This window comes from Ovis aries, chromosome 3 (genome assembly GCF_016772045.2).
Source record: "Ovis aries strain OAR_USU_Benz2616 breed Rambouillet chromosome 3, ARS-UI_Ramb_v3.0, whole genome shotgun sequence".
NCBI classification, from domain to species: Eukaryota; Metazoa; Chordata; class Mammalia; order Artiodactyla; family Bovidae; genus Ovis; species Ovis aries.
In genome coordinates this window covers 18,370,310-18,395,018 of record NC_056056.1, presented here as the reverse complement: position 1 = coordinate 18,395,018, position 24,709 = coordinate 18,370,310, and the positions used below count along the sequence as shown (strand labels likewise).

The window sequence follows — 24,709 nt, the reverse complement described above, 5'->3', positions numbered from 1 at the left end:
TAGTAAACACTCTGAGCATTTGCTGAATAGGTGCCTGTGGACTTTATGGAGTGTCTGTGAGACAGTTAATCGATGCTGGGAGCTGGTGTGGAGGTCTGGGCCAGAGAGGACACTGGACACTGGAAATAGATATGGTTGAACACCCAGGGGCCGAGGTACCCACAGAGCTTGGTGGCAGATCCTTGGGAGTGTTCTGTGTTACCTGTGGTGTACCGTGTCTCTGAATCCTGACATATGTGTGGCTTCAGGAGTTTTCATACAAGGAATGATGGACCTGTAGCTAATTTCATAGTCCCTCCCCACCCCCCGCCAAATCTCATTCTGTTCTGCATCTTCGGTGATTCATGGGTCACCCCATCTGCTTTGATGCCATGTCTTCCCTCAGTTTCCAGTGGTGCCCCCTGCCTTCTTGATCCCTCCCCCTGCTGTGTGCCAGCACTCCAGGTTTTGGTGTTTTGACTCTTAATTTTTTTAAGAGGAGGGGTAAAATATTTTGATTATGTATCATGTGAAGCAATTTTTACACCATTGCAACTCTGCTTATGAAGTCTCACACAGATGACAGGTTCAAGGTGAAACTGTACTTAATATCTGAGAAAAGGAGCTTCATGTTGTAAATCTGGAAAAAGAAGGAACATCTGATGGGATTACTGAGAACAGGGGACTTGTATACACCTGCGTGAATGGAAGTCATAACATGCTTCTAAGTAGGAAGTGTGTGTGTGTGTGTGTGCGTACGTGCACGCACGTGTGCACTAAGTCGCTTAGTCGTGTCCGATTCTTTGTGACACTCTGGACCATAACCCACCAGGCTCCTCTGTCCTCGGGAATTCTCCAGACAAGAATACTGGAGTGGGTTATCATGCCCTCCTCCAGGGGATCTTCCCACCCCAGGAATCAAACCTGCAATTTATTTCTTACCTCTCCTACATTGGCAGGTAGGTTCTTTACCCCTGGCGCCACCTGAGAAGCCCCCAAGTAGGAAGGGTTAGTAAATTCAGTCAAAGGAAGTGGTTTATTTTTCTGAAAGGCAGTGGCAGTCGATGAAGCTACCTTGTAGAGCTTCAGCCCCCGTCTGGCTTGGTAGCCACGTGTGGCCTGTAGATTTAGGTGAATCAACGTCTAAAGCCCAGTTGTTCAGCCACACAGCCATATGGCGTGTGCTCGACCCCCACAGGTGGCTGGTGGCCTCTGTATTCAGCAGCACACACAGCGCATTTCTCTGGGGGTAGAAAGCTCTGCTGGGTGTGCGGCTGTGGGCCCGCAGGCGGAGGCCGTTGGTTTTGTCGCTCTTTTACGGTACGTTCTGTGCACGTATGTGCTGCCGGTGCTTAGAGTTTGACGCCATCAATGGAGCAGGTGAGGGTGGACGGATTTGCCACAGGAGTTACAAGTATTGGCAATAAAGAGGAAGTGATTAACTTAGAAAGTGTGTCTTTCCATCTCTTTTAACCCCTTCCATTTTAGTTTATACTGATATGTTTTTCTGTTTGATTTTGCCTTTTTCCTTCTTTTTTTTTCCTTTAATCCCCTTTTTCACTCAGACTTTCACATTAATTTTAAATGTTCAATGGTTTCGAACTTAAGAAATTAATTCAAATATGCTTGGTGGGGCTTATAGCATTCCTCTGTTGTTTAAAGTTATTGTTTATGTAAATATAATACACATCTGTTTATTTCTTTTAGTCTAGTTTTACATGGTATGTATAATATGTTTCTTTGAACATTGAGGGTTTAAATTTTTTTAAGTGAAGGATTTGGACTCTCTGAGTATTTAACAGTTTAAAAATTCTTGGATCTCTTTTTTTTTGTACATTTTGTAAGCTATTCATAGTGTAGTTTTTGCAATCTCTGTAACAAGTCCATTTGTAAATTAAAATATTTTAATATAGTATAAGCTTTATTTTTGTAGCTTCCTTTAACACTAACATATATGCTATTTTATTCTGATCCATAATGAGATAATTTACCTTTAAAATTTATTCTAGAATTCAGTGCTTTTTCTAGTCTACATTTTCATATAAGCTTTGAAATTTTTAAGGAAAAATGTAAAAACCTTAAGTGATAGAGGCAAAAAGAAGAAAGAGTATTTAGGAATAGAAGGTCCTATATATTGGGATATTGAGTCTCCTTAATTAGTTTGGGGATAAATTAACTTTCACAAGTTTGCCCGTCATTTCTGAGAGCAGGGATTGGCAGACTGTGTGAAGGGCCAGAGAGCAAATATTTTAGACTGTATAGGATACACAGTCTTGTCATAGCTTTTTTCAGTCCTCTTGTTGTACATGAGACAGTATGTGAACAATGAACTTGACCATGAATCCATCAGACCTCATTTATCCAAAAAAAAAAAATTTAAAATAAATATTTGTAGGAGTCCTATAGGGGAGTCTGGGGAGTCCTATAGGCGCAAAAAGTAGTTTTACTTACAGTCAAAAGATATTGAACGTTGATCGCGCTTGTAGTGGGAATTTAGCTTCTGTAATTGAAATAGTCTCATTTTCACATGACTGTGGAATAACTGCCCAACTATCTAAAGTACGAAGGAAAGGACTAAATTTTGATTGTGAAAGGATGTTTACATTATCATCACAGATCTTAATGTGTCTTCTTGCCAATAAAAAGGATGAGAGAAAAAAAAAAAAAACAAAAAGCAGGTGGACTGTATTTGGCCAACCCCAAGTACTAAACTCACTCCTGCTCCAGGGGCATGAAAAGACAGAGGCAAGCAGACACCTGCTCTTCCTCCTAGTTTCCAAAATACGAAATAAAGCTTGCCAAGTGGTAATTTTAAACCTGTGATAGTACAGATGATGGAATAATGAACTTTATTACTGATTTGCTGTGAATTATTGTGATGAAGCAGATAGTTTCTAAAAAAGCTGATTAGAAGAGGCAGGAGGGTAGAGCCGTGTTTCCGGCCCACTGGCCGGGAAGTGGGAGGCCTTTTCCCTGGAGAAGGCGGCACAGCGTGGCTGGGGCCTGTGGTGTTCCGATGATGGACTCAAAGAGCTTTTGTGGCCGGGCGTGGGAACCTAAGTGTTCTTCATGTTAGTTTTGTGTTTTTTAACTTTCCTGTGGGAAGACTTGTTCTGAGTTCCAAAGAACAGCCTCGGATTTTGGAATATAGCACTAGGGACCTGCCCTTCAGTCAGTCAGTCAGTTCAGTCTCTTGGTTGTGTCCGACTCTTTGCAACCCCATGAATCGCAGCACGCCAGGCCTCCCTGTCCATCACCAGCTCCCAGAGTTCACTCAGACTCATGTCCATCGAGTCAGTGATACCATCCAGCCATCTCATCCTCTGTTGTCCCCTTCTCCTCCTGCTCCCAATCCCTCCCAGCATCAGAGTCTTTTCCAATGAGTCAACTCTTCTCATGAGGTGGCCAAAGTATTGGAGTTTCAGCTTTAGCATCATTTCTTCCAAAGAAATCCCAGGGTTGATCTCCTTCAGAATGGACTGGTTGGATCTCCTTGCAGTCCAAGGGACTCTCAAGACTCTTCTCCAACACCACAGTTCAAAAGCATCAATTCTTTGGCACTCAGCTTTCTTCACAGTCCAACTCTCACATCCATACATGACCACTGGAAAAACTATAGCCTTGACTAGACGGACCTTTGTTGGCAAAGTAATGTCTCTGCTTTTCAATATGTTATCTACTACTACTACTAAGTCACTTCAGTCGTGTCTGACTCTGTGCAACCCCAGAGACAGCAGCCCACCAGGTTCCCGCATCCCTGGGATTCTCCAGGTAAGAACACTGGAGTAGGTTGCCATTTCCTTCTCCAGTGCATGAAAGTGAAAAGTGAAAGTGAAGTCGCTCAGTCGTGTCTGACTCTTCGCGACCCCATGAACTGCAGCCTACCAGGCTCCTCCGTCCATGGGATTTTCCAGGCAAGAGTACTGGAGTGGGGTGCCATTGCCTTTTTCTTCCAAGGAGTAAGCGTCTTTTAATTTCATGGCTGCAGTCACCATCTGCAGTGACTTTGGAGCCCAGAAAAATAAAGTCTGACACTGCTTCCACTGTTTCCCCATCTATTTCCCATGAAGTGATGGGACCAGATGCCATGATCTTCCTTTTCTGAATGTTGAGCTTTAAGCCAACTTTTTCACTCTCCTCTTTCACTTTCATCAAGAGGCTCTTTAGTTTCTCTTCACTTTCTGCCATAAGGGTGGTGTCATCTGCATATGTGAGGTTATTGATATTTCTCCCGGCAATCTTGATTCCAGCTTGTGCTTCCTTCAGCCCAGGGTTTCTCATGATGTACTCTGCATATAAGTTAAATAAGCAGGGTGACAATATACAGCCTTGATGTACTCCTTTTCCTATTTGGAACCAGTCTGTTGTTCCATGTCCAGTTCTAACTGTTGCTTCCTGACCGGCATACAGGTTTCTCAAGAGGCAGGTCAGGTGGTCTGGTATGCCATCTCTTTCAGAATTTTCCACAGTTTATTGTGATCCTCACAGTCAAAGGCTTTGGCATAGTCAATAAAGCAGAAATAGCTGTTTTTCTGGAACTCTCTTGCTTTTTTGATGATCCAGTGGATGTTGGCCATTTGATCTCTGGTTCCTCTGCCTCTTCTAAAACCAGCTTGAACATCTGGAATTTCATGGTTCACGTATTGCTGAAGCCTGGCTTGGAGAATTTTGAGCATTACTTTACTAGCATGTGAGCTGAGTGCAATTGTGTGGTAGTTTGAGCATTCTTTGGCATTTCCTTTCTTTGGGATTGGAATGAAAACGGACTTTTTCCAGTCCTGTGGCCACTGCTGAGTTTTCCACATTTGCTGGCATATTGAGTGCAGCACTTTCACAGCATCATCTTTCAAGATTTGGAATAGCTTAACTGGAATTCCATCACCTCCACTAGCTTTGTTCGAAGTGATGCTTTCTAAAGCCCATTTGACTTCACATTCCAGGATGTCTGGCTCTAGGTGAGTGATCACACCATTGTGATGATCTGGGTCATGAAGATCTTTTTTATGTAGTTCTTCTGTGTATTCTTGCCACCTCTTCTTAATATCTTCTGCTTCTGTTAGGTCCCTACCATTTCTGTCCTTTATCGAGCCCATCTTTGCATGAAATGTTCCCTTGGTATCTCTGATTTTCTTGAAGAGATCTCTAGTCTTTTCCATTCTGTTGTTTTCCTCTATTTCTTTGCACTGATCACTGAGGAAGGCTTTCTTATCTCTTCTTGCTATTCTTTGGAACTCTGCATTTAGATGCTTATATCTTTCCTTTTCTCCTTTGCTTTTTGCTTCTCTCTTTTCACAGCTATTTGTAAGGCCTCCCCAGACCGCCATTTTGCTTTTTTGCATTTCTTTTCCATGGGGATGGTCTTGATCCCTGTCTCCTGTACAATGTCACAAACCTCCATCCATAATTCATCAGGCATCTATCTATCAGATCTAGTCTCTTAAATCTATTTCTCACTTCCACTGTATAATCATAAGGGATTTGATTTAGGTCATCCCTGAATGGTCTAGCGGTTTTCCCTACTTTCTTCAATTTAAGTCTGAATTTGGCAATAAGGAGTTCTTGATCTGAGCCACAGTCAGCTCCCGGTCTTGTTTTTGTTGACTGTGTAGAGCTTCTCCATCTTTGGCTGCAAAGAATATAATCAATCTGATTTCGGTGTTGACCATCTGGTGATGTCCATGTGTAGAGTCTTCTCTTGTGTTGTTGGAAGAGGGTGTTTGCTATGACCAGTGCATTTTCTTGGCAAAACTCTATTAGTCTTTGCCCTGCTTCATTCCGCATTCCAAGGCCAAATTTGCCTGTTACTCCAGGTGTTTCTTGACTTCCTACTTTTGCATTCCAGTCCCCTATAATGAAAAGGACATCTTTTTTGGGTGTTAGTTCTAAAAGATCTTGTAGGCCTTCATAGAACTGTTCAACTTCAGCTTCTTCAGTGTTACTGGTTGGGGCATAGACTTGGATTACTGTGATATTGAATGGTTTGCCTTGGAGATGAACAGAGATCATTCTGTCGTTTTTGAGATTGCATCCAAGTACTGCATTTCGTACTCTTTTGTTCACCATGATGGCTACTCCATTTCTTCTGAGGGATTCCTGCCTGCAGTAGTCGATATAATGGTCATCTGAGTTAAATTTACCCATTCCAGTCCATTTTAGTTCTCTGATTCCTAGAATGTCCACGTTCACTCTTGCCATCTCCTGTTTGACCACTTCCAATTTGCCTTGATTCATGGACCTGACATTCCAGGTTCCTGTGCAATATTGCTCTTAAACAGCAGACCTGTGAGATGGTTAATACGGAAAGAGCCTGTTAGCCTTTGGAGATTAAACTGAAGTCTTTTCTTGATAACTTGGCAGGTAGTTTTCAACAGAGCAAATGACCTACAGGAAACGTATAAAAGATATAGACACATCCAGTAAAACCACACCTGCCTCGCGGGTTTGCCAAGTTTTGTATGGGATTACGTCGTAAAACCTGTAGGAAAGTGAACTTCAACCCACAGTCACATGGGCTTAGCTACCCACCCCTTTGAACAAACCAGAGACAGTAGAGATGTGGTCCTTACCCTCTGAGAGGCACCCTTGAGTTGGAGGTGTTGCACAGTGTCAGCCATGCAGCAAGCTTTTGTAACGTTATGCTGGGACCCACTGATGAGTAAAAGGACGGGTTCAGTCTCTACAGAACACTTACTGTCAAACTGGTGATCACACTGTGATTGTCCTTACAAAAGAGGGTGCATTCAGGGCCGAGGGTGCATACCAGCTTGGAGAGCAGTAAAAAAAAAATCTTCATCAGCCATTTACTGTGTGCTCAGCAGAATGAAACAGTTGGAAACAGAGCACAGATATTCGATGTGAAGTAGAACTTATGCTGAAATATATTTTTAAATATTGGGAGATACTAAAACATGTGTTCTTCGGAATCCCCTTGAAGTGATGATAAAATTGAGCAGCAGGCCTTGGGCAGGAGAAGAGATCAAGGTTAAACTCCGCCTTCTCCCCAGGTGGCCCTAATGACTCATTGGAAAAGCACTGGATTGGGGGTAGATGTTTATGGGTCTGATTCAGGTTCTGCTAAATTTCATTAGCTCTGGGACCTGAGTCATGTCCCCTTTACCTTTCTGAGTCTAAACTGCATTAAACCAGCTGACTCACTTGGGCCCCCAGGTGTGCTTTTCCCTGCATCCAGGGCTCGGCTCCCAAGAGGGTTCCCATGCTGGAAGAGCTGCTTTCTGAGGCCATTCCTGGGCAGGTGCTTTGCTGGGTTTTTCTCTTCCCACTGATGTCACATCAGAGGTGTTGTTAGGGTTCGTAAAGTTGCTCTAATTCACCTTTTCTCCTGCCAGACTATGAACTGCTTAGGTGGGTGGTGGGGACCTTCCACTTTTTATAATCTCGGTGTTGAGCCTATGGATGATAGAAGCTCAGAAGAAGAGGTTCTCTGTTCTGTTGAGTGCATGTTTGTGGGCTTTTTTTTTTTTTTCATCTCTCTTTTTTTAAAGATTTTTTAAAAAATGTAGACCATTTTAAAAGTCTTTCCTGAATTTGTTACAATATTGCTCTGCTTTATGTTCTTTTTTTGTTTTTTTGTTTTGATCTGCAAGGCATGTGAGGTCTTAGCTCCCTGTGAAGTGTTAGTTGCTCAGTTGTGCCGGACTCTTTGCAACCCTATGGACTGCAGCCCACCAGGCTCCTCTGTCCATGGGATTCTCAAGGCAAGAACACTGGAGTGGGTTGCCATTTCCTTCTCCAGGGCATCTTCCTGACCCAGGGATCGAACCTGGTTCTTCTGCACTGCAGGCAGATCCTTTACTGATTGAGCTATGAGGGAAGCCCTTAGCTCCCTGACCAGGGATCAAACCCGTACCCTCTGCATTGGAAGATGAAGTCTCAGCCACTGGACCCCCGGGAAGTTCCTGGCATCTCTTTTTGGTGGGCTGTTTCTGAGCAGAGGATATCCGTCTGTGCTGAGGGCCTTGAATGGCATGCTTGGTGGGTTGACCAGCGGTCTTTGGTGTTTCCTGCCTCCCTCCCTGCTTATCCACCCCTGAGGCTGGTTGTGGAGCCACGGCCCTGGGGCTGGGGGTGAGATCAGGGAAGGACCAGGCAGTTTTAGCTGATGTGCTTTTAGCTCAGTGTTCCATGCCCCTGAGGAGCAGGTGGGACAGGGGTCCGTCGTCACCTGTCACTGCCGGTGCTCACAGGACTCCTGCAGTGTGGATTCCTGAATAGAGATATCATGAGGAACTCTTGACTCCACTGGGGAGGAATGAGGATGTTGGAAATGCCATCTGGCAGGCAGAAGCCTCAAGTCACTTGGAGATCTGTCCTCACGAAGGTAATGAGCAGTGGTTAATGGCTCAGCGGAAACTCTGCAGGGGAAAGTACTAACATCCCTGAGGACAACCCATGATCCCATGAGAGGCAATAAAACGTGGCAGGAAGGAACCTGGACTCTAATAAAAGTTCTTCTTTTCCGCTCTCTGTGGACGGTACTTGAAAGCCTTTCAGTGGCTTGGAGTGAAGGTACAGGCCCTTTGGATGTTGCTGTGCTGTCCTGAGCTAGAAGCAGTATTTCAACCAGAAAACGAGAAGTAATTCTAAAGTGGTTTTTTACATTATCTTATCCTGATAGCAGGTAATGTTGCAGCAATCATTGTGTATCCATTGCTGTGCAGGGTGCTTGGATTGCACTAATCCTAGCAACAGCCCTGGAGATGGGCGCACCAGGGGATCTGCTTCCCCAGTAGCAGGTTAGTAAGAGGGGAACCTGGGATGAGAACTGGGTGTGTCTGATCACACCCAGTGCCCAGGCTTTTTGTTTCTGCACTTTATTACTTAAGCATTCAGCTTTATGATACAAGAATGTGTCGTTAAAAAGAAGTACCCTGAATTGATCGAGGAGAGGTAATGGGAGCCAGTAGGGTCCTGAACACAGTGAGGGACTTGCATTTATTGGCTACTCTTCCTTAGCACAAAGATACAGATAGTTTTTATCCAAAAAGATGCAATGGCCTTTAGGCTTATTATGCTTAGGATCTGAGGTTTTTAAATATTCTCAACTCTCATAGAAAGGAAAACCTGTTACTTGGTGAGAGGCAGTAGGATGTCCAGGCCCTGTTGGATTCTGAAGAATCTTTAGAACATAGCATCATACCCTCTTGGGCATCCCTGGCAGTTCAGTGGTAAAGCAATGCAGGAGACCTGGGTTCCATCCCTGGGTCGGGAAGATCCACTTGAGAAGGGCATGGCAGCCCACTCCAGTACTCTTGCCTGGAAAATCCCATGGACAGAGGAGCCTGGCAGGCTGCAGTCCATGGGGTCACAAAGCGTCGGACATGACTAAGCAACTGAATACATACACACACACATCATACCCTCAAACCCTGCGCTTGGGAAAGGACCCGATTCAGATTCCATTATACTGTCTAGTCACTGTAGTATCTCTTTTGGAGATTTTGAATTCTAAGTTGTGTTTCCAGTTGTAAGCTGAATCTCTGTTAAGGACCCAGTCATCCTTGAGCAAGGAAGGGAGGTTTCTTTCCCTTGGGTCAAGGGTTTCTGTCCGAAGGGAAGACTATGTTAACATGGAGATGAAGACAATACAAACACACGTCCCTTGGAAAATAATGCTGTTACTTTGGGTGTTGCTGTTACCTCTGAATGTGTTAGAATAAGAATGTGCACAGGTGGACTCAGGTAATGGGGCTGCACCATAAAGAAGGCTGAGGGCTGAAGAATTGATGCTTTCAAACACCATGCCATTTACATACAATATGTGGTTCACGTTGAAATTTTGTGAGAGAAGAAAGTTGCATGAATGGTGTATTTCTTTTTCTTTACTTTTAGGTAAGAAATGAGGGAGTTGTTTGGGGAAATTAGGGCTTGCTGAATGCTGAGTCTGCGTGTGGTGTATTGTTGTAGTAAATACGTAGGCTTGATATGGGCAGGTTTTGTCTTTGTGTTACAGTACGATTTAATAGAGTGTTTGGACTTGAACTTTGGAACTTGAATGGTGGAATGACTTCTGTGTTCAGTCACTTTGTTGCGTGCTCTCTACAAATATTCCACTGAACTGTCCCTATAGTTGTGGTAGTGTAAGTCAGTCAGTCATGTCCGACTCTTTCGACCCCGTGGACTGCAGCCCACCAGGCTCCTCTGTCCATGGAATTCTCCAGGCAAGAATACTGGAGTGGGTGGCCATTCCCTTCTCTAGGGTATCTTCCCCACCCAGGGATCAAGCCCAGGTCTCCTGCATTGCACACAGACTCTTTACTGTCTGAGACGCCAGGTTATTAGTCACTGTGCAGAGAAGGAGATTGTAGTTCCAAGAGGTGAGGTTACTCAGACCAGTAGCAAAACCAGTAATGATCAGTCCTGGACGTCTGTGAAATTAATTTCCGTGGTTATTGCTGATATATGGAGATTCTTTTAAAGTTTTCTTTTTAATTAGAGAAAAAGAGATCCTTACCTTCTTACCACATAGCATAAACAGCCTGGGTTATTCTTTGAAAGAATAGCAAGCATGTTGGAGACGTAGTGACTGGGTTTGTCTTAGTCATCATTAGAACACAGTGTTGGGGTCTTTTAAAAAGGCTTTATCTCCCAGAGAAATATTTGAATAAAAGTGATTTTATTCTCTCAATAATCTACCTTAATTTAAAATTGTTCAGTCTTTTGCAAGTTCCATGCTTGAGGCTGATACTTATTTAATTACATAATAAGTATAGACTTTAAAGTGCTACTTTAATGTCAATTGACTAAGAAAAGACTTTTAAAATACTTTCTGATACATAAATTTGTATAGGGAAAAGACAGTGATCCCATCCTGCTTGCTGCTGCTGGCTTAGTAAACAGTTCTTAGAGTAGTAATGGAGAGAGAATCAGAAGATAAGAGGGCAAAATATATGATGACCTGAAAAACGGTAGGGCATTTTGCTGAAAGGATGTTATAGGCAGGTGAGCCTGGGCACCTATTTCTCTGAAAAGTGTGAGCTTTTGCTTACACTTAGTGAATCCCAGAGATGAGATGAGATTGCTCGTCTTTTCCTGGCCTGGAAATTAATCTTAGGGTATGACAGACTATGTGCCTTAGCAGAACTTGCCTTGGGAAGAAGGTTTCAGGATTGAAATGGGGTTGGCACGATTTGCCTTTCAAAGTTTCAAGATGTCTCATGTAGAACTCATGTTGTTGGAGCATAGCTTCATTTCAAAACATGAATTATTGGAGTGCTGTTATTTAGAATAGTATAAGATAATAGATAATAGTACAAGATAATAGAATAAACTTTTTTCCTTAGACATGAGAGCTTTAGAAAGTGTTCAGAGAACAGACTTAAAGACTTGAAGATATAATCCAATGAAGAAAATGATAAAAGTTAAGAAATGAATAGGATGGAACCCCAAAGTACAATAGACAACTTAAATTACAAGTAAATTACTCTTAATAGCTAAACTACCAGTGATATTTATTAAACACAAATGCTAAGGTGTTTTCCCATGCTGTCCTCACAGCCACCTGTGCTATAATGCTGTATCTCAGCTTTATTGTTGAAGAAAACAGAGATTCAGAGACCTAGATGCTTTCCCCAGGTTTATACAACTGGTCCCCAGCAGGCTCAGAACTTGAAACCCAGTCTGTTCAGCACCAAAGCCCCATGCAGCCAGCTGCTAAACTCAGCTCCCCCTTGACCTTCACAACATGCGGATTTTCCATGGGAAACAGGCAGTGTCCTATCCATTTTATTTCGGGGTTGTTTTCCTTCATTGATAATTGGTGTGTGTGCAAGTAATGTAAATTAATTTTAGTTCAAAAGCTGAATTGGAAAGCTAAATTTCTTTAATTCTAATTCTTGGGTTAGTTTGTTAATTTATCCCTACTTGGCAGCTGAGCAGTGAAGCCAGTGGGATAAATCCTCACTTCTTCCTTCATCTCCCCGCCACCTGTATTCACCATCACCTTGCTTCATCAGTCTCCTCTTGGGTCGTTTGAGGACACTTGAAAGGCACTTGAGACCGCTCCTGGCGCCCTCAGCTCTCAGTGGGTGGTGGGGATGCCCCGCTGTCCTTACGCTCCTCCTGACCCCTCCAGCCCGCTGTTGCTCGGTAGCTCCAGCTTCCTTAGATCGCCGCACACATCGTCTTCCTTGCTTCCCTTGCTTTGACGATCTTCAGAGAATGAATTGAATCACCTTTTTCCTTTTCTGCTTTTCCACCTATGTGGTTTTCACCCCGAAAGGTAATGGAAGAAAGGTGAGTGATCGTCTGTGCAGGTGGGAAGGGAGCTCGGCACCTTTTCTTATAACACACAGCCCCTGAAGAGCCAAGACTGACAGGTTCCTGGTCTTCCCGTCGGGAGGGGCACCGGGTCTCTGACTTGGAGGGTGGTCATCCCTGGGGTCGCAAAGAGTCGGACACGACTGATCGACTAAGCACAGCACAGCACAGGAAAACATGAAGCCTTTTATAGACTTTAGTTTTCACGGTTCTGGTTTTAGTAGCAGTTAGAATAGACTGAAATTTGGATGCATTTTTGTGGGTAATTGTCTTTCTCAGTTTAAGATTCTGTCATTACACTGACTGCCAGATACAGTTTTTGATGTTTTTAAAACCGTTAAAACTTCATTTCTGTGTATTTATTGATTTAATATTTTTTAACTACAATCCAGACGTCTGAAATCTTGATGTAAACTATAGAAGTCTATGTCTTTTTTTTCCCTTTTCTTTTTCCTTTTGGCCAAGTGCAAAGCGTGTGGGATCTTAGTTCTCGACCAGGGGTTTAACCCTATCCCTCGGCAGGAAAAGCACCGAGTCCTAACCATTGGACACCAGGGAATTTCTGTAGAAGTCTTTGCATTTTGAGCAATAAAATCATCGTGCTTGATACCAAGAGCCAATGCCCAATTTTATTTCTATCTTTGAGTTAACTTTGGAAATTTTCTTTATAAAACACCAGTAAGTGACTTTGTTATGTTACAGAGTCAGGTGTGGGAGCAGAGTTAGATTTTATAAAAGAGCTGATTAGTTGCCATGTGGTTTGGGTCCTTTCTGTCGTCTGTAAACAAAATGAGAAAGAAAAGGACCCAGTGCCCTCATGTATCCGTGTCTCGGTTTGTGGCTGGCTAGTGAGTACAGCTGAGCTCCTTTCTTGTTGTCATGAATAAGGCTTTGTAAAAGAACAAACACAGCCCCTCACGACTTGTATTGTGCTCGTAACTCATGGAGACCTTGTTGTTCCAGGTGAGAGGGCTCCTTGGCGGGGAACCCAGTAGGCCCTGTCTTCCGAGGAACAGCAGTTTTATCGGGGAACGTAGATGACCTGCAGGTCTCTAGGAAGACAGTAAGAGAGAATCTGGAGTCTCCCCATACAGGGAGAAGCCCAAGTGGAGACCCTGGGGAGAAGGTCCCTTCACCCCAAGAGGACAGCGGCACAGTAGCGACTGGGAACAGAACAGGGGCCTCTAAGTCTTGTATGAAGACGATGTGGTAGCTGGTTTTTGCTGGTAAAGCAGCTGGTTTTCTAAAAGTGTTTTAAAATTCTTCTCTTAGAGTCCCAGACTAACAGAGCTGGTTTCCAGCCACAGAGCTCAGCTTATGCCCTGAGTGAGGGGTGGCAGGCTTGTCCCACCCCAGGGGCTTTTCTAGGTGTGGATATATTTTCAATTTTCTGAATCTATTTTAGAACTTGAATTTACACCCCCCTCCAAAGAAATCATATTTCCATACAAGCCTACCAAATCCTACTTTAATTAACTAAAATCCACAAATTTTCTCCCCCCAAAGTAGCAATAAAACTGGTCAAAACCATTGTTGGGCTCTGAAAATTTACTCAAAGCAAACAGCAATTCGAGAAGCTTTTATTTAAAAGAAAACTGTTGACCTTTGAGTGAAAACAGTGGGAACGGTGGTATTCCTGTCTGGGCTCCCCTCCACCCCTCATTTGCTGGCAGAGAGTTCTCCTGGGGCAGGGGAGAACAAAGACCGCAGCTTTGGTTGACTTGCTTCGAGGTGAAGGCAGAAAACCTAGGCAGTGGCTCACAGAGGATGCCTCTAGCTCTCCCCTCCTGAGGATTTGGTCTAACGTTTGGCAGAGAGATTCTTGGCAGCAAGAGAGCCATGGAGAAACTAGAGAAGATACCGATACAATCATGGCTGCCTGGAGACTGCCTCCACGTCAGGGGAAGTCTGGAGGGCCAGAAGGAGAGAGACGGCCAGAGCGGGCTTGAAACCTGCTGGACTATCGAACGAGCTCTCAGACCCACACCTGGAACCCTCAGCAGAAGCCTTACTGGTAGCAGATTTTTAAGCACAAGCCCTGACTAGCCATTGACTGACCACTGAGATTACAGACACAGGGGAGACTCCTAGAGTAAGGCTGAAAAAGAAAACCGTGAATTTAAAAGTCAGAGGGGAGATGTCAGCCGCTGTGTACCATGGGTGAGAGAGATGCAACAGAAACAGCACACTCCAAAATCACTGCAAACAGTGACCGCAGCCTTGAAATTTTAAGACACTTGCTCCTTGGACGGAAAACTGTAACAGACCTAGTGTGTGCTTAATCGCTCAGTCATGTCCCATTCTTGGCAATCCCCATGGATTGCACCCTGCCAGGCTATTCTGTCCATGGGATTCTCTAGGCAAGAATACTGGAGTGGGTGGCCATTCCCTTCTCCAGGGGATTTTCCCGACTCAGGAATTGAACCTGGGTTTCCTCATTGCAGGCAGATTCTTTGCCATCTGAGCCACCAGGGAAGCCCATGACAAACCTAGACAGTGTATTAAAAAGCAGAGACGTTACTTTGCCAACAAAGGTCCGTCTAGTCAAAGCTATGGTTTTTCCAGTAGTCATGGACAGATGTGAGAGTTGGACCATGAAGAAAGCTGAGCACTGACGAATTGATGCTTTCAAATTGTGGTGCTGGAGAACAGTCTTCAGAGTCCCTTGGACTGCAAGGAAATCAAACCAGTCAATCCTAAAGGAAATCAACCCTGAATATTCACTGGAAGGACTGATGCTAAAGCTGAAACTCCAATACTTTGGCCACCTGATGCAAAGAGCTGACTCATTGGAAAAAAACACTGATGCTGGGAAAGATTGAAGGCAAAAGGAGAAGGGAACAACAGAGGATGAGATGGTTGGTTGGCTTCAGTGACTCAATGAACATGAATTTGAGCAAACTTTTGCATATGGTAATAGTAGCACAAAGGACACAGAAGAAAATGGAGCTGTATTAGAGCAAGCTTGCTGTTTTATTAGAATTAAGTCAGCGTTGATCTGAACTAGGTTTCTGGCTTGAGCTGCTAGGTGGACTATGTTATATAGGAAATGGGGTCGCTGGGGAGAGGCAGCTTACTGGGTAGGGGGCCTTTCTTTACATGTTACATTTGAGAGGCTCCATTAAATATTCATGTGGGAATAGCAGTCAGACAAGTGTGGTGTTCAGGGTAGAGGGTTTCAAGCCTTCAATGCAATGAAATTAAGAAAGAAAGGTGCCTGGAAAAGAGAAGAGGACTGAGGCTTCATTTACCAACTGGTCTGGAGTCACCAGCTAGGAAGAGACCAAGGCAACTTTCCAGCCCAAGCCAGTTTGGACTCCAGAGTCGACTTCTGTGTTTTCTTGATAAATTGCTCCAATTTATAAACTTGACTTTTTCTCCTTAGTTTCTGCAGCTGATATAGTATGAGATATTTTTCAGTTTCTCCTTGGAAACCCTCAGCACTTGCTGGCACATCCCTATCTTAACTCAGAACTTGTTTCTTCCTGCTACATAACTGCTCCTCTGACTCCCAGCCTTATCTCTTACCATCCATCCTGTGTATGGGTTAGTCTTTGTTACTTGCCTAAGAACTATCTCACTAGATCACTCTTTGCTCAAAAATCTTTGAATGCCTGTGGGAGAATAGCAAGAAATACTTGACACTCATGGCCCTTCCGAATACCCTGAACCCTATTTTACGCACTAACTTATTTCCTGTAGTTTCTCCCAGCTTTCACTGGTACGTGTCAGGCTGGCCACTCCTGGCTCTGGGCATTTAGCCTCACAGGGAGATCTCGTCTGTGTCACTCCTGTTCTCTATTTGTGGCTGCATCCACATCGTCGTCGTCCCAGGAGGAGCCCTCAGTTACTTCCCTGGCCTGCAATGAACATCTTTTCACACTGCTTCCGTTCTGCTCTGCCACTTTACAGAATGCATTCTCTTTGTCAAGCTCAGTGCCAGGCTCTCATAGACTCAGGCGTCTGAAATCTTCAAGAAGTGCCATCTAGGGAAGGATACAACATCTAAGAGAACAGTTTTCACAAGAAGCGATAAAGATGCTCTAAATAGACATGGTGAGACAGAGGTGACTGGCATCTCAATAGCTAATCCTGGAAAAACCCAGCACTGTCACTCACCATTGGCTGTCAGATGCTATGGCTGTGCTCGCTGGCTTGATGTCAGCTTCCTGCAACGGAGAAGTCGTATCTCACTGTTCTTTCTGTTCCTTCTATAAAAGGCAAGTGTGTTGAGTTAAAGTGACATCTTTAACAGACAAAACTCTTGGAAGAGATAAGGCATGTGATTTCAAAATGTGAAGAGTGGCTACTGTATATCTTTACGAGAAGGTGTTTATAAATGTGATAATAATGGAAGAGGGCTTCTCTAGTGGCTCAGTGGTAAAGAATCCACCTGCCAATGCAGGAGACACAGGTTTGATCCCTAGGTTGGGAAGATCCCCTGGAGGAGGAAATGACAACCCACACCAGTATTCTTGCTGGGAAAATCCCATGGACAGAGGAGCCTGATGGGCTGTAGTCCAGGTGAAAGTGAAGTCACTCAGTTTTGTGTGACTCTTTGTGACCCCATGGGCTGCAGCCTGCCAGGCTTCTCTGTCCACTGGATTTTCCAAGCAAGTATACTGGGGTGGGTTGCCAATTCCTTCTCCAGAGGATCGTCTCGACCCAAGGGTTGAACCTGAGTGTCCCACATTTCAAGCAGACTCTACTGTCTGAGCCACCAGGGAATCCCGGGCTGTAGTCCAAGGGGTCCCAAAATGTCAGACACGACTTGGCAGCTAAAAAAACAATTGTGGGAGGAGCCTTTCAACTTGGCTTAAGACGTCACCTAGTTAGATAGTTGATACTCACCTATTGGTTACCTGAGGGTAAACTTAACCTTTGGGCCTAATACCTTAGCAGAAACAATGTATCTTAGAATGTGTTATTGTGTACAAAGTAAAAAGAGCAAGAAATGTTAAGGATTGCATTTACTAAAATTCCATTAAATTGATAACTGGGCTTTTAGAATAAGATGCAAATACTATCAAAAAGATTTTAGAAAACTGATGTTTTAATGATGGTTATAAGACTAAATTTTGAGGCTTCCAGTAATTGTAGTAGATTCAACACACACGTTTATCTGAAACTCAAAGAGGCAGACGCTGGAACCTAAGTGCTGGCAAGGATGGTGCTATTGAGGATGGGCCAGTCTTTCCTGACAGGTCCAGGGTGGGTCGGAAAGTGGCATCTGGGGAGCAGAGTCTGTGTGCAGGGTGTGCAGCTGCAGACGGCTTGGTCCTGATGATCCCTTTGAAACTATGCCTGTGTTACTTTCGTGAAAGTAGAGTGAGATGAAAGAAGAGCCAAACTCACTCTGGGTTGCTGGTTTTAGAATAACAGCCTCATTTACAGGTATGCCAACCCATAGAAAATGAATTATTCAGGTTGCTTCACGCATTATAGCCACTAACTATAAATGAACAGACTTGATTAATCATAAATTTTTAAATAGGAAACTTGAACAGTTTATAAGCAGTTAATCTTTCCAGGTCCCTGCTGACTTTATCAGACTTAAGGTCCTATTTTGAAATATACCCAGACATAGAACACTCATCTTTTGCTTTACTTCATTCACCTGTAGGTCCCAACTGTCATTATGCCTAATAGTTGTGTTCGTATTCACATGACTGTGGTGTTTGTATTTAAAGGCATGGGACTGGATAAAAACCTTTTGGAAATGGGTATAAACAGAGAAGAGGACTGAACCCTGGAGTCCCAGGTTGAGAAGGAATCTGCAAAGAAATTATAAAATTTGTTTCCAAATAATTTTAAAATCAACTTTCTTTAGATTAAAAATTACCTTAAACAAAGTAGAACCACCAGTTCAGTGAGTTTTGACAAATGTCCAGACCTGTGTAACTACCCCCCAAATCCCCAGACACAGGACACTTCATTCATCCCCCAAGGTTCCCGCATTCCCTTTGTAATCTTTACAGCCCAGCCCCTTGCAACCCGCTCGCCCTCTGCTTTCTACCACCTTTGATCAGTTTGTCTGTTTTAGAATTTCATATAAATCAAACTGTATAGTAAGTAGGGCTTCCCAGGTGGAAATCCCATGGACAGAGGAGCCTGGTGGGCTACGACCGTGGGGTCCCAAGAGTTAGACACGACCAAGCAACTAAGTACACACCACAGTTAGCTCTCAGATGTGTTGGCCTTTCCTGAATTGGGGCCGCACCCAAAGCCCCTTGAACTTGAGCACCCTGAAAGTGATGAGTTTCATTTGACTTCACATTAAAATAATGGCTCACTTATTAGTTTTTGTCTTTCTCTCCATCAAGATTTTGAACCTTTTGGTGATGTTGCCTGTTTTCCTCATTTGGGAAGAATTCTTTTTCAGTTCTCGACATTTCAAGCTCATTAATTCCCATAGTCCCTGAGCACTTTGGTTTTCCCTGAACAATTTCCACTTCATATCTAATATCTAGAGAATGGGTATTTTAGATGTGGTTTCTGTTTTTAAAATGGAGCCGTAATTCAACACTTTTATTTGAATGAATAATAAAGTGTTCTCTCTGGAACTCTTCAAATCTTGTTGATTTCATTTTGTTATAAAGGATGATAGTATCAGGATGCTTTTAAAACTGCACAGAGTAGAAATCCCAACTCATAGTGGAGTAACGGTATAACTCATAGTGGTAAAATGGTAACCAGTGCAGAGCGATTCACCTTTCCAGGGAGAAGTCATAAGGTGAGGCAGTTCTTGTTGATTAACTCAGCAACTCTGTTTTTATGAGGGCATCAGAAAGTTCTGTGTTTTGTTTTATTTAGCTTTTCTGCTTTACCATCTCACCAGATTGTCTATAGGCTAGCTGGGCTTGATCGACATAGCAGTAGCAAGGGTCCTATGTTGTGCTGTGCTTAGTTGCTTAGCTGTGTCTGACTCTTCGCAACCCCAGGGACTGTAGCCCACCAGGCTCCTCTGTCCAAGGGGATTCTCCAGACAAGAATACTGGAGTGGGTTGACATGGCCTCCTCAGCAAGTATCCTACTTGCTATTTAAGGAGAAAGACTTTGCGAAAGCTCTGTGTCATGTTTCACTGACTGCACTTAGGTTTCATGCCCACCTGTAAACTGCCAGTTGCAGGGGCTGTGAGACCACAGTGACTGAGTTAGATAGGCGGTCTCCCTCCCTGTGTATCTGCCTTTTCGAAGGGAGAGAATGAGGGTTCAGAAGCAATGTCACTTTCTCAAGATCACACTGATAGGAAGAGTAAAAGGTTGATGGGGCCGTTATTTGAATCTCGGTCAGGTCTGCTGGATTTCATGTGCATGCATGTTTTTCCTGTTTGAAGACATTCAGTGAAACATTTGCCCTGACCACAGCACTGATAAGAATACCGTGCATGTACATTTGGCCTGTATGTCTGTTTTCTTCTGCTGATGCTGAACTTGGCAAATCAGAGGCTTTCCCTGTCACCTTTCCCTGCAGCCTAACTCAAAAGATGATAGTGAAAATGTGGTGCGCTTTGGTATCGCTTAGGAATGCATTTCAGTTCGGGATAATAGGAAAAAACCCAGCACCTCAGATTTTGTCTGGACTTAGGTTATTCGGAGCCAGTGTAGCTGCTCAGCAGTGTTTATTAAAGAGGCAGGTGTCTTTCTTGTTTCGCAGTTCTGTCCTTCGCCTGTTAGCTCACTACTTCAGGGAAGCAAGGTGATTGCTGCTACAGCCATCAGATCCTTTTTCTGAGCAGAAGGAATTCACACCACGCCAGCTACATGTATCGCCTCTTTTGCTCTGATTCTACAGAATGCTTTCATTGATTTTTGACAAACTCATAACTAATCCATGATCGCAATTCAATCATGAGTTGACAGAATTAGACCACAGATTTTTCCGGTTCAGTGAAGAAGTTGCTCACATCATGGGCAAACAAATGTGGTTCAGTTAATGAATGTTGATTGATATTTTTGTTTATGTTAATGAGTAAGTTGAAAGTGAAACACTAAAGATACAGGTTGACATTTTTTTGTCCATAATGTAAGAGCAACTTCTTTGCTGAATTGAATAATAGTTTGTGAATGCTAGAAGAATAAGATTTTCTGGGTTTTTTTTTCTTGGGAGGGTGCTAGTCACAACATCATAGCTGTAGGTCATGACATACTTTTAAAAGTTTAGCGTGTATTATTAGCATTCTCGTCATTGCTTCTGATTCGGGTCAGCACACTTCTTTCGCAAAGAGCGAGATAGTAAATATCTTAGGCTTTGAGGGCCTTGTAGATGCTGCTGCAGCTATTCCGCTCAGGTGTTCTGAGGCGAAGGCAGCCATAAACAGTATACATGTCAATGGCCATGAGTGTGGTCAGACAAGATTTGATCGACAGAAGCAAAGCAGGGAGCGAGATTTATCCTGCAGGCTTTGGTTTGATTATCTCTGGTTTGAGTAATCGGTTTGTTCAGTCAGTAAGTCATGTCTGACTCTTTTGTGACCCCATGGACTGCAGCACTCCAGGCTTCCCTGTCCTTCAGTGTCTCCTGGAGTTTGCTCAAATTCATGTTCATTGGATAATGTATAGTGTTTGCCAATTTTCAAGGCGTAAATACTTTTACACCACTAAATTTGGCTTCCTATATTGAATCATTTTTGCATTTATCCAATAAACCCTGCTTGGTCAAGGTATCTTATTTTAAATTACAATTAGTTATAGTGTACTAAACTCTTATTAAAGATTCTTTCAGTTATCTAGTGCAGACTTCTTGGCTCAAGAGTAATCCAAGTAGATCAGAATTACCTATTTGTCTGAAGTTTGAAAGGACCCTTTCCTAAAACCTCCTGAATGGCCTGTTTGAGAAGTTTAAGGTTTTAAATTAATCAAATACATTGTTGTTGTTGTTTTTTTCTATTGATTTCTTCTATATTATGTATGTTTAGAAAGTCCTTCACTGATTTGAGGACATTTGAATATTTATCCACGGCTCGTATATGTTTTAGTTTTACACTGTATATTTAATTATTTTATTCATCTAGGATTGTTTCGATGAAGGCATAGCTCCATTCACCCACCCAAATTGTTTAACTCATTAGGTGATAATCCATTCACTCCTGCTAATATGCATTACAGCCTTGATTTTACACAGTAGTATATATTCTAGAGTCTGTTTGTGAATTTCTGTTCTGTTGATATGTAAATTAGTCCCCCCAGACGATGTTTTAAATTCTTTTTTAAAAATAATTAATTTATGGCTGTGCTGGGGCTTTGCTGTTTTTATGCGCGGGCTTTCTCTAGTTGCAGCAGGGTGGGGGGGCCTACTCTCTAGTTGTGGTACCGAGCTTCTCATTGTGGCAGCTTCTCTTGTTGCAGAGCCCAGGCTCTAGAGCGTGGGTTCACTAGTTGTAATACGTGGGTTTAGTTGCCTCGAAGGATGTGGTATCCCTTGCATTGATGGGCAGATTCTTAACCACTGGACCACCAGGGAAATCCTGATGTTTTTAATTATTGTAGCTCTCTCCCGTACATCTTAAGACTGAAAATTATTAAACATTAATGTTTATAAAATGTGAGTAAATACCACCTGATACACACTGTTTATGATTTTAGATGACGGAGGACAAGTTTTAAAAATACTCTTAAGAACTTGTTTGATGTGTGTTTCAGCCAAATATTTTCATACTAGATTTTGTTTTCTAAAAAGAAGGAAAAATAAATAGATACCAGTACTTACCATATTTAGTTTGTGAGTGTGACTTTCAGATACATAATCTGTTATATGGAGGGTTTTCAGAAGGAAAAAATGAATAAAGGTAGGAAATAAATGTGTTTGCCGTTGAAAATGGTACAAAATTCAAGGAAACTAAAGCAAACACTAGTAAAGAGTTTTTACAATTTATCAAAGAAAACCATTTGTGGAGTAGATCTGATGATGTTTATAATTTTTGAACCATATCATATAGTTAATATGTTAGCTTAAAATGTATTCTTTAACAAAATGAATCTTTTTATTTCACTAATCTAGCTTGTTTTTGTTTTCCAGATATTGTTTCGTGTTTGCTTTGGGATACCTCACAGTATGCCAAATCACTAGAGTCTATATCTTTGATTATGGACAATATTCTGCTGATTTTTCAGGGTAAGATGAAAATTTTGATTCAGAAGTCTGTTTATCTATCCTAACACGTTGATTGAAAGACAAAATATAGTTCCATTTAGTAGTTCAAATGAAAAACTCTTTTCGTTTAAAATTCTTCTTGTAAATTTTTCTTCTTGGAAAGTGGTCTTTTATAGTGATGTGTAAGTCACAAAAATAACCTTTTTTTAAATTGACTTTTGTAACATTTCTAAATATATGGGAATAAAATTTGTATGATATGCCGATACTGAAAGCATTTTCTAATTCTGGTCTTCCCTGGTGGATCAGACGGTAAAGCGTCTGCCGGTAATGCAGAAAACCTGGGTTCGATCCCTGGGTCAGGAAAATCCCCTGGATAAGGAAATGGCAACCCACTCCAGTATTCTTGCCTGGAAAATCCCGTGGATGGAGGAGCCTGGCAGGCTACAGTCCACGGGGTCGCCAAGAGTCGGACAAAACTGAGCAACCTCACTGGGTCTAATTCTGTTAGAAAATTTTATGGTCACTTAATAACTATGGAAAATCAGCCCCTTTGAGCCTGCTTCCTTGCTACCCTTCTTCTCCCTCCCTCCCTCTCTCTCTTCCTCCTTCCCTTCTTTGAATCCCTTTTGTATAGTGTTTCACGAGCTGCTGTGTAATGTCTGATTGCTTGTTCTTGCTTCTTAACACACTGTGGGACTGTCTCTGGACGAAAGTCCTTGGACTAGCTTTGTCAGTCTGAATTTCCATGAGAATGCACTTGAACATGTATTTTTCTTTTATGCATTTCACATCTATGAAATGTTTTACATTTTGATATTCAGTATTCTAGTCAGTGGTAAAAATAACTTCAGGCTTTCTTTTCTTCAGAGGAAATTTAGTCCTTCCTTGTTTCTGGAAGGGTCTTTTGCCTGTAACAGAACTGATTGAATGTCTCTTATGAGATAAATGCAGTCCAAGTCCTTAAAGATGAACTTGTTCACCATCGTTATAAAGGGATACCTGCTAACATCTGCGTACTGGGTGGGGAAGTTGAAGATAAAACTCTACAGTGTATATGTCAAGCCTAACAGTTTTCTCTGTTGAAAAAGACACAGAAGACCTGCTTTTAAGTAGGCCTTGAGTTATCTGTGCAGGATAAATAATGACCAGTAAATTCAATGGAAGGATAAGTAAGTGGAAAAAATAAAATGAAGCAAATCATGGCATCTATGAATAAATTGTTGAACACTAGAAAAGAGCCACTGTTATGTGAGCTTAAAGAAAAATCACTGTTATAAAACAGGAGAATTTCAGAAGATGAGTTATCTTTTTCTCCTTAATGATATCAAGGTGGATTTTACTTTTGTTAAACAGATTTTAAAATCAGGCTTGGATAAAAGACTATATCTAAAAGAACAAATAAAACCAAGACAAAATTTATTAAATACACTAAAAAACTAGATAGTCAAATTAGCAATATATTGAATAGAATTGAGAAATAACCTGACATACAGAAGAAGAGAGTAGATGTTGGTTATCAGCTTGTAAAGGACTTCCCTGGTGGCTCAGATGGTAAAGTGTCTGCCTACAATGCGGGAGACCTGGGTTCAATCCCTGGGTCGGAAAGATCTCCTAACCCTAACCCTAACCCTAACCCTGGAGAAGGAAATGGCAACCCATTCCAGTATTCTTGCCTGGAAAATCCCATGGACAGAGGAACCTGGTAGGCTACAGTTCATGGGGTTGCAGAGTCGGACATGACTGAGTGACTTCACTTTCACTATAACTTATAAACAGCAGGAATTCTGTAAGCAAAAAGCTTTTAAGCAGAATCAGTAGGTGTATTGGGCCACCTTGAATCGTGATGAACTTGGAGAGGTAGCCTAGGTCGCACGTTGTCATCTTGGTGTAATGAAAATATGAACTAGCTGCGTATATTTTTAAACTGCCACATTTACTAAGTAGTTTAACACAGCAGATTTCAATTTACTAATAAGAATTGGTAGAAGTACAAATTCGTGTGATCCAGTGTTCACTGGAGTCTCATAACCTCGTCTTTGTATTTAACTTAGTCATTACCTTTTTTATTTCCCTTATCTGCTATTCTAAACTCCCGTCACTCTCTACCTCTAGGAGTGGGCTAACCACTATCGAAGCACATTACTCCGGTAACTTTACATAAAGCAAGTTTGTTTCTCATTCACACCCAGCCCCCTGAGGAGGGGGCCTCTGCTCCCCACGATCATTCAGGGAACCAGGCTTCTTTCTTGTGGCCCCACCTCCTTCAGGGTCTCTAAAATCCTCTTGATTAAATTGAGGGAATGGTGTGTCCTGTAGAGAGCTGAGCCCAGAGAGAGCATGCCTGCCCTCCACCTTTTC

At 42.6% G+C, this 24,709-nt stretch overlaps 1 protein-coding gene across 1 annotated transcript in view; it reads left to right on the top strand.

Annotated features, from left to right (window-relative positions):
• The window catches only part of MBOAT2 (membrane bound O-acyltransferase domain containing 2), a 107,900-nt gene that overhangs the window by 51,275 nt on the left and 31,916 nt on the right, over nucleotides 1-24,709 (top strand). The window contains exon 4 of the mRNA XM_004005673.5: nucleotides 22,274-22,369. Coding sequence (XP_004005722.2) covers nucleotides 22,274-22,369 — 96 coding nt within the window. The remainder of the gene's footprint in view (nucleotides 1-22,273; nucleotides 22,370-24,709) is intronic.